At 34.4% G+C, this 15,532-nt stretch overlaps 1 protein-coding gene across 1 annotated transcript in view; it reads right to left on the bottom strand.

Annotated features, from left to right (window-relative positions):
* Positions 1 to 15,532, bottom strand: part of FSIP1 (fibrous sheath interacting protein 1) — a 73,689-nt gene that overhangs the window by 49,390 nt on the left and 8,767 nt on the right. Inside the window, exons 7-10 of the mRNA XM_052695451.1 lie at positions 13,718 to 13,821; positions 12,852 to 12,959; positions 6,890 to 7,054; positions 269 to 406 (exon numbers count right to left, since the gene is read on the bottom strand). Coding sequence (XP_052551411.1) covers positions 269 to 406; positions 6,890 to 7,054; positions 12,852 to 12,959; positions 13,718 to 13,821 — 515 coding nt within the window. The remainder of the gene's footprint in view (positions 1 to 268; positions 407 to 6,889; positions 7,055 to 12,851; positions 12,960 to 13,717; positions 13,822 to 15,532) is intronic.

Raw genomic sequence — 15,532 nt, 5'->3', positions numbered from 1 at the left:
TGAATTATACAGCCCCTAAAAAAAATGCTTTGAAGATGTATTTGTACATGTTTGTTTATAAATGGTACCTCCTCCTCCAGGCAAGAGGGCAGAGTAATTTTTTTTCCACTTTGAAAGGCACTATTAATTGCATGTTTATTTCCCCAGGAACTCTTTCAGGAATTTACAGAAGGTTTCAAAATGGGATTTTGTTGTTAAGGTGTAAGGTATGATAAATTCCAAAGTTTTCAAGCTGAAAAAAAATTAAAATAAAATAAAAGAGACTTACAAAATTTCTCTCTAAAGATTTCAGCTGATGATCTATTTCTTTCAGACGGTTTTGTTGATCACGATATTCTTTATTGTCTCGTAGAACCTTTTCACCTGGAACTACTTCTAGGTTTCTGTTTGCATAAACCAGAGACTCCTGATAAAAAGAAGAATAGGCAAAAATTAATTTTTTTTTTGCTTCAAAGCCTGAAGAATGTTCATTTGATTTACATCAGCAAAACATGGAAATCTATAGAATAATGTATAAGTTTCAAATTTGGGAAATGCATAATTTTTATTACGCATATTTTCAAATCCAATAGCTAAATGTTAGGCTGGACTTAATTCAGTAAAAAGCCTTCATCACATTCAAAGAGGAATTTCTTTGATGGTTAAGTTCTATGAGAAACATAAAAATGCATTGAGAAGTAGCGATTCAAAAGCTCGCTCCCTGTCAATGATACTGGGACCAGAATTAGGCCATTGCTGACAACTCTCAGAAGGGAATGAAAGAATCAAAATTGAAATAGGCCTTGTTTCCTGGACATCATGGTAAACTAAAAAAATCCTCTGAGTTCAAGTGCAAGATAGATGTACTACTGTCATTATATTCTTGGGTTACACATTCTCATATCCTACAGTAGTTTTGGTTCAGATTTTGCAATTAATAACAATGCTGAATACATCAAAAGTTCAATGTAGTACTATTACATACAAGAACAGAATGGAATTCAGATTATTAAGAATGACAACTATTTGCCAAAAACAAATGGCAAAGTTACACTGTAGTTGGAAAAAAAGCTGGGCTTTCTGTTGCAAATCAAGGATCCTATATAAGAATCCAAGTAAGTCGAATAATAATAATTAAAAAAAAAATTATTAGTCAGTTCAACCCAAAAGAACATGAGCAATCATTTAAAAAAAAAAAAAACATACTTTTCATTCCTTTTTTTTTTTTTTTTTTTTTCTTTTTCCAGAAGCAGTTTAATAAACACATATGAGGAAAACAATTCAGATAGCATGTCTAATTGGAAAGGAAAATTAACTTTGTAATTTGTCAACTGCAACATATAAAAAAATTGTAAGTATCTGAAAACATTTCTTCTGAACATAAAAAAAAAATCATGAGCTCTCAGACTTAAACTACTGTGCCTGAAAATAAAATTAACACAGTGCAATCTTTATTCAGTATTCAAATCAGTGACAGTTGGCTGTACCACAATCCCAGATTTTTCCTGTAACAGACATAGATATAAGCGACAGCATCTGATAGAGACTAGAATTTCTCTAAACTGAGCTCAAGTTTAATGTGGACCACCTAACGCCAAAATCTGTTAATAATGTGTGTTTATAAAGGCTGGCTTCTCTATAGAAAGAGATTATTAATTAAACTTGATGCCCAATTGCAAGAAAACATGACAGAACATAAAACAGAGGACTTTTTTAAACTTGTGTTCATTAATATATGAAACATGAATAGGATCTTTATGACCACAATATAAACACAAAGTCAGCAAAGAAGCCCAAAACAAACACTCACTTTCCCTCTAGTAAAATAGATTGCTTTTGTATGACTTTACTCTTCCAGGGATTTTAATACAAGTTAAATAATTCTTCAAACCACTGGGGACAAAGAGGAGGATGGAAGCTAATAACTAGAGGAAAACATAAAGCTGGAAAGCCTTGCACAATTTTTCTGAAATTTCTGTATCTCTAACGGTCAGAGTAAAAAAACACTTATAGAATGCAGTTGAAGACAATACAATACTAATAAAATACATTTTTTCCTGCAGTTTCAGGAAAAGACTGGGAAGGAAAGATGGGGATGACACAAATTGATAGTGTAAAATCAAAACTAAAAATTATTCCAAATTTTTTAGAAGAGAGATTTGAGAACATTTTCGCTGAATTTCGTTCTGAAAATGTTACAGCATATTCATCATTGAAAAGTAAGCCTTTGTTAATAGCAAACTATTTTTACAGTGATCTTGATGAAGTCTTCAGAAGTTCATAACAAACAAAAAGTATAAGAAAGGCTGTTTCCAACACCAGGCTATCTTCAGCAAGACCCTACAAGGGATACATACACACTGGAATAGAAACAGCAAACCTGTAGTGATAATTTCTTAGTGTTCTACCCCAGACTAAAACAACTGTAGTTCATGGACCTACTTCCACTACAAAGACTGTACTTTGGCACAGAGCAACCTCTGAAAGATCTCTGTTCTATAAACGCGTTCACTCGTGTTTTGAACAATGTATACTTTTGCATCCCCAACGGCTTCTGGCAGAGTCATAGTTGTCAGAAAAACATTTCCGTTGTTTGAATCTGCCACTTTCTGGTTTCATTTGATTCTTCCAGTTCTTGCATGAGATAAGATGGCAAATAAATGTCAGTATTTACTCTCTCTGACAAGTGTAATTTTGCATACTTCAATCACACTTCCTCTTATTCATTTTTCCAAACTGAAGAATGTTGCTAAGTCAGTTCTTGCATGGAAGCTATTCCACGCTTCTGAACATTCTGTAACCAGATTTCTATTTCTTCTAATCTGGTTATGAGATCTGAGGGCCTCACGGAGCAATTGTCAAGTTCCATTGTGCACGACAGATTTGTACAGTAGCACAGTGATTTTTTTTCCTGTTTCACTCTGTATTCTTTGCATAATTGTTCTTAATCAGTTCATATCTTGCACTGCGGAGGGTTAAACTGCTGATTCCACAGAAGCAGATCTTAGCAGTCTCATTTACCTCATCCCTGAGTAGCAACTGATCAGAACTCGCACCACATGAGCAAAGTTCATACAGCTTTTCTCCACTCACTCATTTTTCATTTTTTTTCCTGAAGATATCTGGATGAAAGGAAGCACTATATCATGAAAAATATTTTACTGTCTATGTTTCAAATTCTTCGAAAATTTTAAGTTTTTCTTCATTAGAGATTAAAATCTACAAACCTACTAAGACGATGTAGGAAATAAAAAGTATTACACATAGCAACTGCTAAAGCCACAGTACAATGCCATAGCATAAACAGAAATATCCAGTATTTCAAATGGCTAAATTTATGTTTTGGATTTCCTTTTCTCCAAAATTCTCAAAATTAAAAGCAAAAGTAAAAAGCAACCAAATGAAATCTACTGGTACCATGGAATCTTTTTGAGTCACAAAACAGATTGACATGTTCACCTGCTTCTAAATATGCCTAGAAGAAGAGAGAGCTGTAAAACTCTTCTGTTTTGATGAAGAGGAGGCATGGAATGCAGGCTATAAAGCAGGTCATTAATGAAAATACCAGTGTGAGTTCAGAATCTTCCATTCTTTTGACTAATTATTTGAACTGTTGGCTATAGTTTGGTGTGGTAATTGAAAAAGAGAATTATTTCTCTGACAAAAGGAAGCCAATCAGGTATGAAAGAATTCATCAAGACTGCAAAAACATGGAAGTAATTATCTTCATAAGGTAAAAATGAACAGATCTTTAATCATAACCTCCATTTCATTTTATTTTCAGGTAGTTTTCCAGTTGTTCAAGTTGGTAACTGTATTCCTCATACTCAATTTTACACTTCATATTCTTTCATCCTACCATTTTCCTGTCTCTTCTAGGATTATATTCAATTTAATTTGTTCTTCCAAAAAACACTGAGAAAGACAAAAGCATTTTTTAAATTTTTAATTAAGTTGGCACCAAAACAAAGAAATGTTTCAAAGAGAAATTAAGTTCTGATGAGAAACATTTCCATGTAAAAGAAAACATTAGTCATGGAAAAGCATTCTGAATCCAGCTGTTCTGATTGCACAAAAAGATGAATCTGTATGCTTCACTCTAACAGCTCAGCTATGGTACTGTACAATAATTAAATCCAGTTGTTAAAGATTTCAGAGTTGGAGAATATTTCCTATATCCTGCCAATGCATCTATAAGCAGCAGGAAGCATCTCTCCCACTGAGCCAGTGGTGATTAAGTGCTTGCTCTTTGAAATTTATATCTAATGAAATTCTTGGAAAAAAGAATGTGCTTCTTTATGATATGCAACATTTAAATTAATTTCATTTCAATTACTTCTAAAATTCTAAACAAAAACATAAGCAGATGGTTACACATTAACATTTTTTTTCCCAATATTTCCCATCACTAGTCCATTATGTTCTACTTAACCACAGCAGATGAAAATTCCACCTCATGGAAATCAGAAAGAATTTCAACACAGACTAATAGAAGAGTGATGCCACTGATACCAGTTTCTGTTTTTCCAAATGAGACTTATTTCCTGTAACAACTAGACACACTCAGAAAAAGTTTTCAGCAGTACTGAAGTACAATAAGATATCAAATCAGGGCTGAAAAAGGCATTCTCATACCAGCCCTGCTGAAGGTTAAAGAAAAAAAGATAGCAGAGTACTAAACACAAATGCACTTTATCTTTAAGATAACATATTCAAAAGACAATTTAACTATCTAGATGATATCTAGATAGCTGCAAAATAAAACAAAAATGCCATGTTCAAGAGAAGAGTTAGCATGATAATGAGTATCGTGAATATCATACTTGCATCGGCCTCCAAAAGACATTCACTACAAAGAATTCTCATTTTTTCTATGGCCCATCTTCTTTCAGATATCAGAACTGATGCTTTAAGATTCAAAGTTGTTTAAAAAAAAAAATAAAAAAGCACGAAAACTTCTAGTTTATAACAATATTAGAGGATATCAATCATAATCACAGCTGTTTCACGAAGACCATGAGCACCAATGAGTTTAGAACATGTAGAAATGTATGCCTTTTGAGAGGAAGCTCTCCAGATTCAAAGTAGTTGCTAATTTCTCAGCTACTGATGCGTGTTACTTCCTGCTTTTTGAAAAGGCAGCTGTTAAAGGGACTTGAAAACAAAAGATGTTTAGAATGAATTCACATAAGCAAACCCAGAACTGGACCTGCCTTCAATGTTCCACATATATACTGAAGTGATGGTATCAAGATACAAATAACCACAATCAAGATTGTAGAACTAAAAGATCCAGCACAAAGCTTCCACACTAAGCAGCCAAGTTTCTGAAAGCTGACATAGCTATTTTCTCCTCCACTTACCTTCAAAAATGTTAACAGCTGAAATTATGTGTAGTTATATACAAGCCCAGTCATGTCACAGTGCCAGATACAATCAGGCTGCACCTATTAAATTAGGCATCATGAAGAACTCAGCATTGACTTTTCTAATGTGACGTTGGCAATGAAACTATGGCACCCACCAGGCACCCAATTCTCTACAGAGAGCAACAGCTGTGAAGATGCAGAGAAGCAGCAATACAAGTGTCTAGGGAATTTTGGTGTCAGCTGGAAAGGCATAAAATCATGACACTTATGGAATTAGACAACTGCAGACTTCTGTTTCGGATTTATGCAATTAGCATTCTTCCAAATCCAGTTTTAAAAAGCTATAGTATCTATCAACTTCAACTTATGTTTCTTCTGTTTAACTTCCTCTCAAACTTACAAATCCAACTATAAGTAGTTTTGTTCTTTGGTAACTTTCATTAAAATGACTCACACACTGTAGTTTATCTGAACAACAACGAAAAAAGACAAACAGAATTTTGTTTCCCAGTTCTACAGTGTACAAAAAAATTTCTGCAAAACAAAGCTGAAAGATAAATGCTTTTTACCAAGTATGGGTAATTTAAGAAATTAACTGCCTTGTTTTGGTTGTTAATTCTGATACTATTCAAAAAAGTAGTGTACTCTTTTCAAGAAGTATATACATAAGTGCAAGTTTCTCTGTTCAAATACTTCAGAGTATGAAACAAAGAGTGCAATAACGATCACTCTGATCAAACGCTCCCAAAGAACTCATTATCACAAGCAGTATCACCAGGTTCATGGTGCTGCCTCTTATCAGTAAGCTCAAGATCCAGCAGTCTTTGTCGAGTTCAGGTCCGTGAACCTGAAGCACCCACGTGGGTAACAACTAAATTTGCGTGAGTGATTAACCACTAGAGGGAGATGCTGTTTCATACCTTAAATGCGAGGAGGAAAATGACCAGCTTCAAATTACGGCTCCTCTGGAACTTACAACAACATAAAATACTGCTTCAGGTCAAATAAAACCTAAATAAGGTTCACAAGTAAGTCAATACAAAACTGGCATTAAAATGTTAAAATTTTGTTTGTTCTGGCTATGAACTGTACATTTTAATAAAGTGAACAGGCTTTGTGCAAATAAGTACAAAACAGGAGTTGCAGTATTTTATGTAGTTATTTCCCCCATCATACACCATGGACAACACTCTTAGAACAATGGAAAATTTGGTCTTCTATGTGCAAAATTCAAAGAAATATTTCTCAAGGCTGAGACTTCTAAGCTTATTACTCTTGGAAAGGGAAAAAGACAAAAATCCTTTAAAAAAAAAAAGACAATTTCAACCCACTTTCTAAAGTCTTCAACACTGCTTATCAATAATTGTTTAATCTTTCAGTTCACTTTTGAAATCTTGAGACAAGAAGAAACCACATTCTAATTTGCAAAGAAGAATTATCATGGATAATGTGCTACAGCGGCCATTTTGCAGTTTTGAATATCCAAAATAACAATTTTTGAATATCAAATTTCTTGGTTAAAGCTCTTTTCTGTAATATACCTGATAAATCTGGCTTGGAGGATTTGAGCAAGACCTGGAAATTGTAGAATAATCACCATTAGATAGTAGTATTTGAAGCTTCCTGTCTATCTCATTTAGGTGATGAAATTCCATCGGTTCAGGTGTGTACCCTTCTCCTGGTGCTAGCCAGCCACATACATCATCCTGTTGAAAGATACAGGAAATATTTAATCCTCATTCCCAAAGGAAACAGGCTTTAAAAGCAGTTACACATCAAGCATATTTATTTTTTGAATAAACTGCATAAAAGGACAATGTGCAAGTTCTCATCTATCTCATTATATAGCTGAATTCTGCCAGCATTCTTCTACCAAGCATATCCTAGAGCAGATATTCACCAACTAGAAGTACACATTTCTTTATTTTTAAATATAACTAAGCAGCAACTTAGGTGGACTTAAAGATATATATTTGTTACATTTTACTTTTAGAAAGTACACTCATCTACATGCATTGCTCAAATGCAACTGGGGAAAAAAAAAAAAAAAAAGATCTTGTATTAACCAAAACAGATTTCTGCATACTTTCATATGAATAAATCCAAAACCCACATATTCACTGGCTAGCCACGTAGAATCCCTGAAATAAAAGTGCTTACAGGCAGGTGCCTTGCCTCTATACCAGCCAGTCAGAGAATAAACAGACAGCTCCACAAGTTCCCCACCCGTTCTTTGGAGGTTACACAACACTTTCGATCAAGTTCTCTTTACATACAACAAAAGCACTTTGGATAACTAACCCCTTTACCTTACTGATGCATTTCACTGTATACTGTCTTATCCAGGTTACATGCCAGCAAGTTATCATAGCTTCCATTCATGAATACAGACTCCCCCCTTTTTGTAGACTCTGCATCTGTTGAATGTAGGAGTCCCAGCTCCATCTTTAAGGAATAAGAGTTTACCACAGCCTAACATACACACTGATCTTGCCCTCTGGTGCTGTACACAAGCAGCACTTTTTGATGCCAATGACATGAACATCTATTTTGGAGGTGGTGTACTCCTTTGCAAGATAGTGCAAAGGACAGAAATTCAGAGTAAATTGTTTGACAGAGGTAGATCCACCAATCCTAAGACTGAAAACATGCAAAAAGTATGCAATAATCTCATGTTTTCAGAGCTAATATTGAAGAAAAAAAGCTCTCATAAACTGCACTAAAACTGTTGGTAAACATCATCCTAAGACAATTCAGTTATATCTTGTTTGCACAAAAAGTATTATTCTGGGAATACTGTATTACAACTGAAGTTGGACAAGGGACGAAGAATTGACTACACAGCAAACAGTAAAATATATTTACATATTAAAAAGACAAATACAAGTCACAGAAGTCTCAACTTCACTGAAAAACAACATATTGGCAAGCTGCCCAATCAGCTTTCACCTCAGAAAGAAATTCTGGCATCAACCACAGACACCCTTTCCATAAACAATCACATATCTATTTTACATTCCCAATCACACCTGCACAGCAACACATGCTAAAAATCATTCAGAAGTCCAATAAAGTGGAACATAATACACTGCTCTCTATTATCTTCCGAAGCAGCCGGAAGCAACATACTACTGTGCAAGCCAAAGAAACACAATCAGCAGCTACAACTAAAAGCACAGCAACTTTCTATCTGACAAAAAAATCAAGAAGAAACACACAATCATGGAGTGACTGAAGTGAGAAAGGGCCTCTGGTTCCATTTGGCCCAACCCCTGCTCAAGCAGCATCACCCAGAGGAGAGTGCCCAGACCCATGTCCAAGAAGCTTTTGGAGATCTCCAAGGACAAGGCTTATGCATGCCAGTGGAAGAGAAAAAGCCTGAGAAATCCTAGAATTAAATTCGAAAAGGTTGATCCTATGGTAGAAACTGCCTGGAGTCAAATCTCAAACTAAAGATATGAAATGCAATGTGAGTGTTGCATGCCCAAAGAACAAAAGAAGACATCCGCAGGAAAATCTGAGTTCCTACAGGAACTGCTTTGAGATCAGTAACCATCACCCTTGGAGTGTATCCAGCACATTACCACGGAAACATTGGGAGAGGTAGAAAGCAGAGTTCACTTCGTGATAGTGACTTACATAATTTCTTCCACTTGATAGCAGTAACACCTGACTAATCAACACAAGTATGTGTTCCCAGTATAGACAACTGTATACTATGAGTGAATTTGTCCCACTTAACCCAAACAAATGAGCACATATTTGTAGATATTGATTATCCACTGCAACTTGGTACTCTTGTCTCACACCCCGGGAAGTGGCTCTGCACAACCACTATTCACTATTCACTATTCACTAGCAAATTACATCTCTATCCTGATTCCAAACAATCATCAGTTACAACCTCACAAGAACAGGGCAGGGAGATGGGGGAAGTAGAGAGCATACTGTTGATTTTCTTTCTTTATCCTAACAGGAGAGGATCATCACCTTATTTCAAGATTTCAACATCTGTCTTGCAAAGGATTCATGCCCATTCTTCCTTTACAGCTTCCAGATTAACCCTGTAACTATTTGAGCAGCTGCATCCACACACAAGGAGGAAATATCAGCTCCAAACTACAATACCACTACTGTGAGGTCATCCCTAGTCATCCTCATTACTCTAAATCACGCTGGCTACAAAAAAAAAAAAAAAAAAAGAAAAGAAAAGAAAAAAAAAAAGAAAAAAAAAGCACACCCCAAACACTTGCCATAAATTACCTCCATTCTGTCTTTGTGAAACAAAATCAAACAAAAGTAGAATGACCTGCTAAACTTGTGTCATGTTACCCATCCTCTAATCAGTCAAGCACACATATGACTCTGCAGGAGACAAACTATGAACCCAGGTGCAATTTTGTAGCTAGAGCTCAATGTCTATTTCTCATGCTCTCCCATCTTCTTTTTGCAGTATCTAATAGCCACTTTACTCCAGAGTAAAACAGACTTAAACATTCTCTCGTACTTTCAAGATGGTCAGTGATTTAACATTTGTCTTGGAAAATACGCTTCTGTCCTACCACTATTTCCAACATCTTAACTCAGAATGTTTCTGTAACAGCAGTAGGCGCTTAGTACTATGTAACATCTGAAACAAATTATACCCCTGCTGATTTAACAGTTCTATTAGCATGAAAGCGTACTTCTAAAATACTTCAAATATCCATAAAACACTTTTATTTAAGTAAGAAGTACTATTTGGATATTTGGCTTATTTACTTGTACAAGTCAGACTGCATTATATTACACAGAAGAATACAACATGCCCAGCTCTGCACTGATTAAAGCCCTCCAAAATATTACTTTGGCCAACGCAGTTGGACCAGCTTTTTAAAAGTCAGAATAAAGTAAGATAAAAGTGGCCATCAGTTGGACAGTTGCATTGCTGGGCCAGCTTGGAGCAGTCTAAATTACTCATCAACTGATAATTTTCTTGTGATCTTTGCTATAAAGCAGCCACAAGAAATGACTCAGACATAATATAATTCAAATGTAGCAGAAAAAGAATCTCTTAACTCGCCAGGTTTCAAGAAGCTACGTATTATCCTTTCTTTTATTCTACCTTGGCAGTAAATTTAGGAGCTATTTTCTTTACAGAGGTGACCTAGCAGTGACTAGACTAACCCACAAATTACCATTCCTGTTATTGTCTGTTATATCAAGAACCTACAGCAATAAACGCCTTCTGTAGTGATCTACTTAATAACTGATATAGGAGTACAAGCTCTATAGATCCATGTCCAAAGAACAGTGACACATTCCAGATATGAACTCTGGATAAGTGTCATATTTTGTCTCGGAGCCTTAAGAATTGGAGCACAGAAAAGGGCTAGCCAGAATTTGCACTATTTGGAACAAACACCTGTCTAATTTGTGACCATCTTTAAGAAAAAGAAAACTTGATAGCCACCTACTGTGAGAGAAGACTTCTGCAATCAGTAAACCAATAAATTCTTAATTTAAAAAAAAAAAAAAAAGTAATCACAAACAGCAACCACTGTTCTTTAAGTCAGAAAGCTCTAATGCTTACTAGCAGAAGCCTATTTATAAGATTATCACTTATTTAAATGTCAACATTTATGAAAGATCAACTCTTTCAAAAAAGAACAGAAGGGACAGTATTGTTAAGCACCAACCTTTCCAACATAAGGACAAAAACAACGAAAACAAGGACAAATCAGAAATCCGCTCTCTACCAATATTTTCTTCTTACTCAAAAGCTGGATGAAGTAGATTGAGTTAAAGATTTTGATCCTTACATGAGCTCACTCCTTTAACTCATGTGTGAAACAATAATTTCTAAAAATGGATTTTAGCCATGTTTTGGAAATGAGTAATGAAGAACAGCACCTCCTGGATGTCTCATGGCCTTACCAGAAAATAAGAGTAAAATATGGAAAGATGGAACAACAAAAAAATAAAATAAAATAATGGACTGCAAAAGAATTTACCCCAGATCATTTCTGTAATATAAACAGAAGCTTAACCTAAATTTTTTGTTGCCCTTTCTACACAAAGTTCTTATCTTAGGGGCAGTGATTCAGTGCACACTTATGTACTGTGACAAAATTCATAACATATTAAGTACTCAAAGTACATAGAATTCAAGCAACGTACTTTTAAAGGTAAAACAAATTTTAAAGGTCATATAATTTCTTTGAACACAGCAAGTATTTTTCCAGCATTTTTCCTTTCTTATAAAAGTGGAGTTTTCTTTAAATATAATATCAAATTTGTATTGAGGATGAAAATACTTCTCTTTAGCATGTTTAATACCACATGTATTTGAAATATAGCACAGGTTTACAGACTGATTTGTTTTTCAAACAAAATTTTATCTTCCTACACTAGATGCATCATGAGAACTTCTGTAACATATGAAGGTCCCCAACAACTCTACCACTCTGACATTTACATCAAAGGAGTAAACAATAAAGACTGTCTACTAATAATGAGGAGATCAAAAGAGTATTTGATGTGCTCAGATTACTGGGAACCATTCTGTGGCACAGTTTCCTTGACACAGTGATGGCTAAGACAATTTTTTTATGCTTTATAAGGGAAAGTGTTTCTACCTCTACATACTTCAGCTTTTCCTATCTAGTGCAATATGCAGACATGCATTGCTTGCTCTGTAACACTATGTTATAATATAGGTGTCTAATATTAAAGTAGGCTTCTGGCTTCTTTATATACTTTTTAGACAGACTGAGTTGGAAGTCACAGTCATCTTTTTAAAAGCAACCATAAGCTTCATCATTGTATATTTCCCCAATTACTGCATCCTGAAATTCATATCCCAAGAAAACCCTGATTTTTGTGGTTTGATTTTTTTAGGTTTTGTTGGAAATAGTTGCTGAACCTTCTACCAGAGACAGTAGTGCTAAGCAATCGGACTGAGATGCAGCAACATGACAACTTACACAGAAATTACTGTACATAAAAAATAGACCACGTTCTGTTCTGAGTGGGTTTCTATGGCTCCTTCCACCTGTTTCTAACTTTTTCTGAAAGATCTGTTTGCTTATTTCAGGCCTGAGAAATTCCAAATAGTAGAAAGAAAATGAAAGAAAGAAGGAAAGGAAGGAAAGGAAGGAAAGGAAGGAAAGGAAGGAAAGGAAGGAAAGGAAGGAAAGGAAGGAAAGGAAGGAAAGGAAGGAAAGGAAGGAAAGGAAGGAAAGGAAGGAAAGGAAGGAAAGGAAGGAAAGGAAGGAAAGGAAGGAAAGGAAGGAAAGGAAGGAAAGGAAGGAAAGGAAGGAAAGGAAGGAAAGGAAGGAAAGGAAGGAAAGGAAGGAAAGGAAGGAAAGGAAGGAAAGGAAGACAACCTAGATTTTTTTTTTCAGTTCAGCTCTCATATATTTGTTGATTACTTCACAATAAGACTAAAGTAAAAATCAAATTTAGATTTACGGTAAAAATAAACCAAATACAACCAGAAAGTATAAATTGCAGTACTCATACCTCAAGATCTTGCAGTGTACTTTCATCTTTTGTATCTTTCAAGAGTTCAATTAACCTTTTCCTTTCTTCTTCAAGCATAGGTACCTGTTTTCCTGAATCCTTTGCTAGCTGAAATGTTTAAATAGAGGAGAAAAAAAAAAAAAAAAAAAAAAAACACATAAATAATAAAACCTTTAAAACTGCAATAGCTCACACAATATTTTAAAACTCCATGATTTAACATCTGATTTTTTTTTAATCATAATATAAATTATCTCTCTGACAGATAATAAAAGTATGATCTTATGTCAGTCTTTGACATAAGATTATAGACACAGACAGGAGGTAATGCTAGATGAAAAAGCCAAAAATCTATAGATACTTATCTTCAGGGCAAAGAAAGTTTGAAAGTCAAGGCCTCTATTTTCTGACAGAAGTCAGCCTTCTTTAAGTTAAAAGTTCCATGCATGCTGTACATAAATAACCTGTATATCTATTCCTCATCTACACATAAGGACAGCTTCCTGTAACTTAATCATAAATATATTTAAAGAAAGGAATTCTTAGGAAATTCCACAAAAGCAGCTATGCTGGGCACAAGCAGAATAATTCAGTTTCCATTACTTTACAGTAAATACACAAAAGCAGTATTAGGCCTACTGTGAAATTTTGAGCATGCAATATGAAATCTATTTTACAGAGTTTTCTGCCATAAGCAGAATTTGTTACAATTGTTAATAGTAACATTAATAGTAACGTAATCTTCATTTACTTCTAAATAGCTTTTAATATTCCCGATAAAGTCATCCAATTGTCACCAGAAGTGCTGACAGTACTTTTTCATTAACATTTCATGAAATATTATTGATTTTTCTTTTAAAGCTTACCTCTACATTCTTTTTAATGAAATGCTGACTGCTTTTACTTTTATTCTGTGTTGTTTTTTCTGCTTGATTCAGGAATTTGTTTGTTTCAATTTCACTTGGATAATCTGAAGTTGGAGGGAAAAAAATGCTAAGCTATAATTGTTCCTTTTCTCTTTCAATCAGAGCTAAAATAACATTAATTTAATTTAAATTTTTAACCAGTTTGTAAAGTCAACAGACCTAAAATTTTGATAAGCTGTTTTTATAATCTACATAAACTATATAGCTACACTTAAAAGAGATAACAATCATCAAAGACAAGCCTAGTCTCATTTTTAGGCTTTTATTATCTGAGATCGTACAACACTGGGAAGGCTCAAAATACTTCAGGATTTCTAACCTCAAGAATGTTAAACATGGTGGTTATAAATGCCCTGGCATTCCTTCGAACTCCATCATTGTTCCAGTTTTATCATCAGTACAAAACCAGACAGTAACTTCTGGGAGACCACAGAACTATCCGGAGTCATAACAATTACATTTTTTTCAAACAGAACAGCTGAAGAGCAGATGATATATTCGATATTATTACAACACAGCTTATAAAAAACTCTTTAAAAATAAAACTCATCATGGAGTTGTACAGCTATTGAACAAACAGCCACATACGTTATTTGTAACAATTAAAACTAATGATGTTCTGACAACTTCTCATGTAGGTTCTTCTTTTCAACAATGGATTTCTATCTATCATATAATTATGAGCACTAGTATGTCATTCAGAGACTTGTACTAGCTCTAAGACAGCAATTCTTTCAAAACCACCAAATATTTATCACATTAAATAACAAGACTAAGCAAATACAATCAAATTCTTAATCTCAAAACCTACTTGAGAAGTATGCACGGTACTTCTTGGGAAAGCAGAGGAATAAAAAACTGAGTGGACTATTTCATCAACAAAAATAACCTCAATTTAACATGCTGGATTATAAAGGATCATCAGATTCTAGCAGCTTACTCTTTTACACTTGACATAAGAAATAATTCTGCAGACTGAGTAGACTGCAAACTCAAAGATATAAAAATGAATGCAGTGCGTTCTTTTACCACTATGAACAAATCGTAACAATAAATCATAAGTAAACTCTAACGGATTGAGGTATGTGATATGATGAAGAAAATCCTGACGCGGTTCAAATGCACAACTGTTTACTTAAAACAACCCAAAATATCTTTAATGTTACCACATAAGACCTTAAATCTATCAAGGAATTGGATCATATTAGAACAGGAAAATTTAAAACGTAGTCAAATTCTACAAAGCATCCACACTTTAGATTCTGTTGCCAACAACAGTTCAACCTTGATGAACATCTGTTTATCACATGTTTGTCGTCACCAGTAAGATATGTCCCTGCATGCAATGGTAGATGACAAAGAAATAAACAAAGCTGATAGCAATGGCAGCTGAAGCCATTCTTCTTATGCCAGCACAAGTGAGAAGTTACTCAACCACACATATTTCAATTTCAAGTAGGGAAAGAACAGAGACACAAAAGTACAATTCTATTCATTTTTAAATATTGATCACCATAATACCAGTGCCTGATACCTCTAAACAGTGCATGAAAACAAGTAATAGCTACATAATGAGCATAGATGCTTGATCTTTACCAGAAAGCACTTACTACTAAAAAGTTACAGAGCAGCTGCAAATGTATAGAAAAACAATTTTAGATGATTTCTTGAATGCAAGTTAATGAATGAACAATTACAGCAATTTAGATTAACAAAGACAAGTTTTTACAAATTTTCATTAAAAAATGATACATT

This window comes from Tympanuchus pallidicinctus, unplaced genomic scaffold (assembly GCF_026119805.1).
Source record: "Tympanuchus pallidicinctus isolate F22 unplaced genomic scaffold, pur_lepc_1.0 scaffold3, whole genome shotgun sequence".
Taxonomy (NCBI): Eukaryota; Metazoa; Chordata; class Aves; order Galliformes; family Phasianidae; genus Tympanuchus; species Tympanuchus pallidicinctus.
The sequence above is the reverse complement of the archived record's forward strand: the minus strand, read 5'-3'. Positions and strand labels throughout refer to the sequence as shown.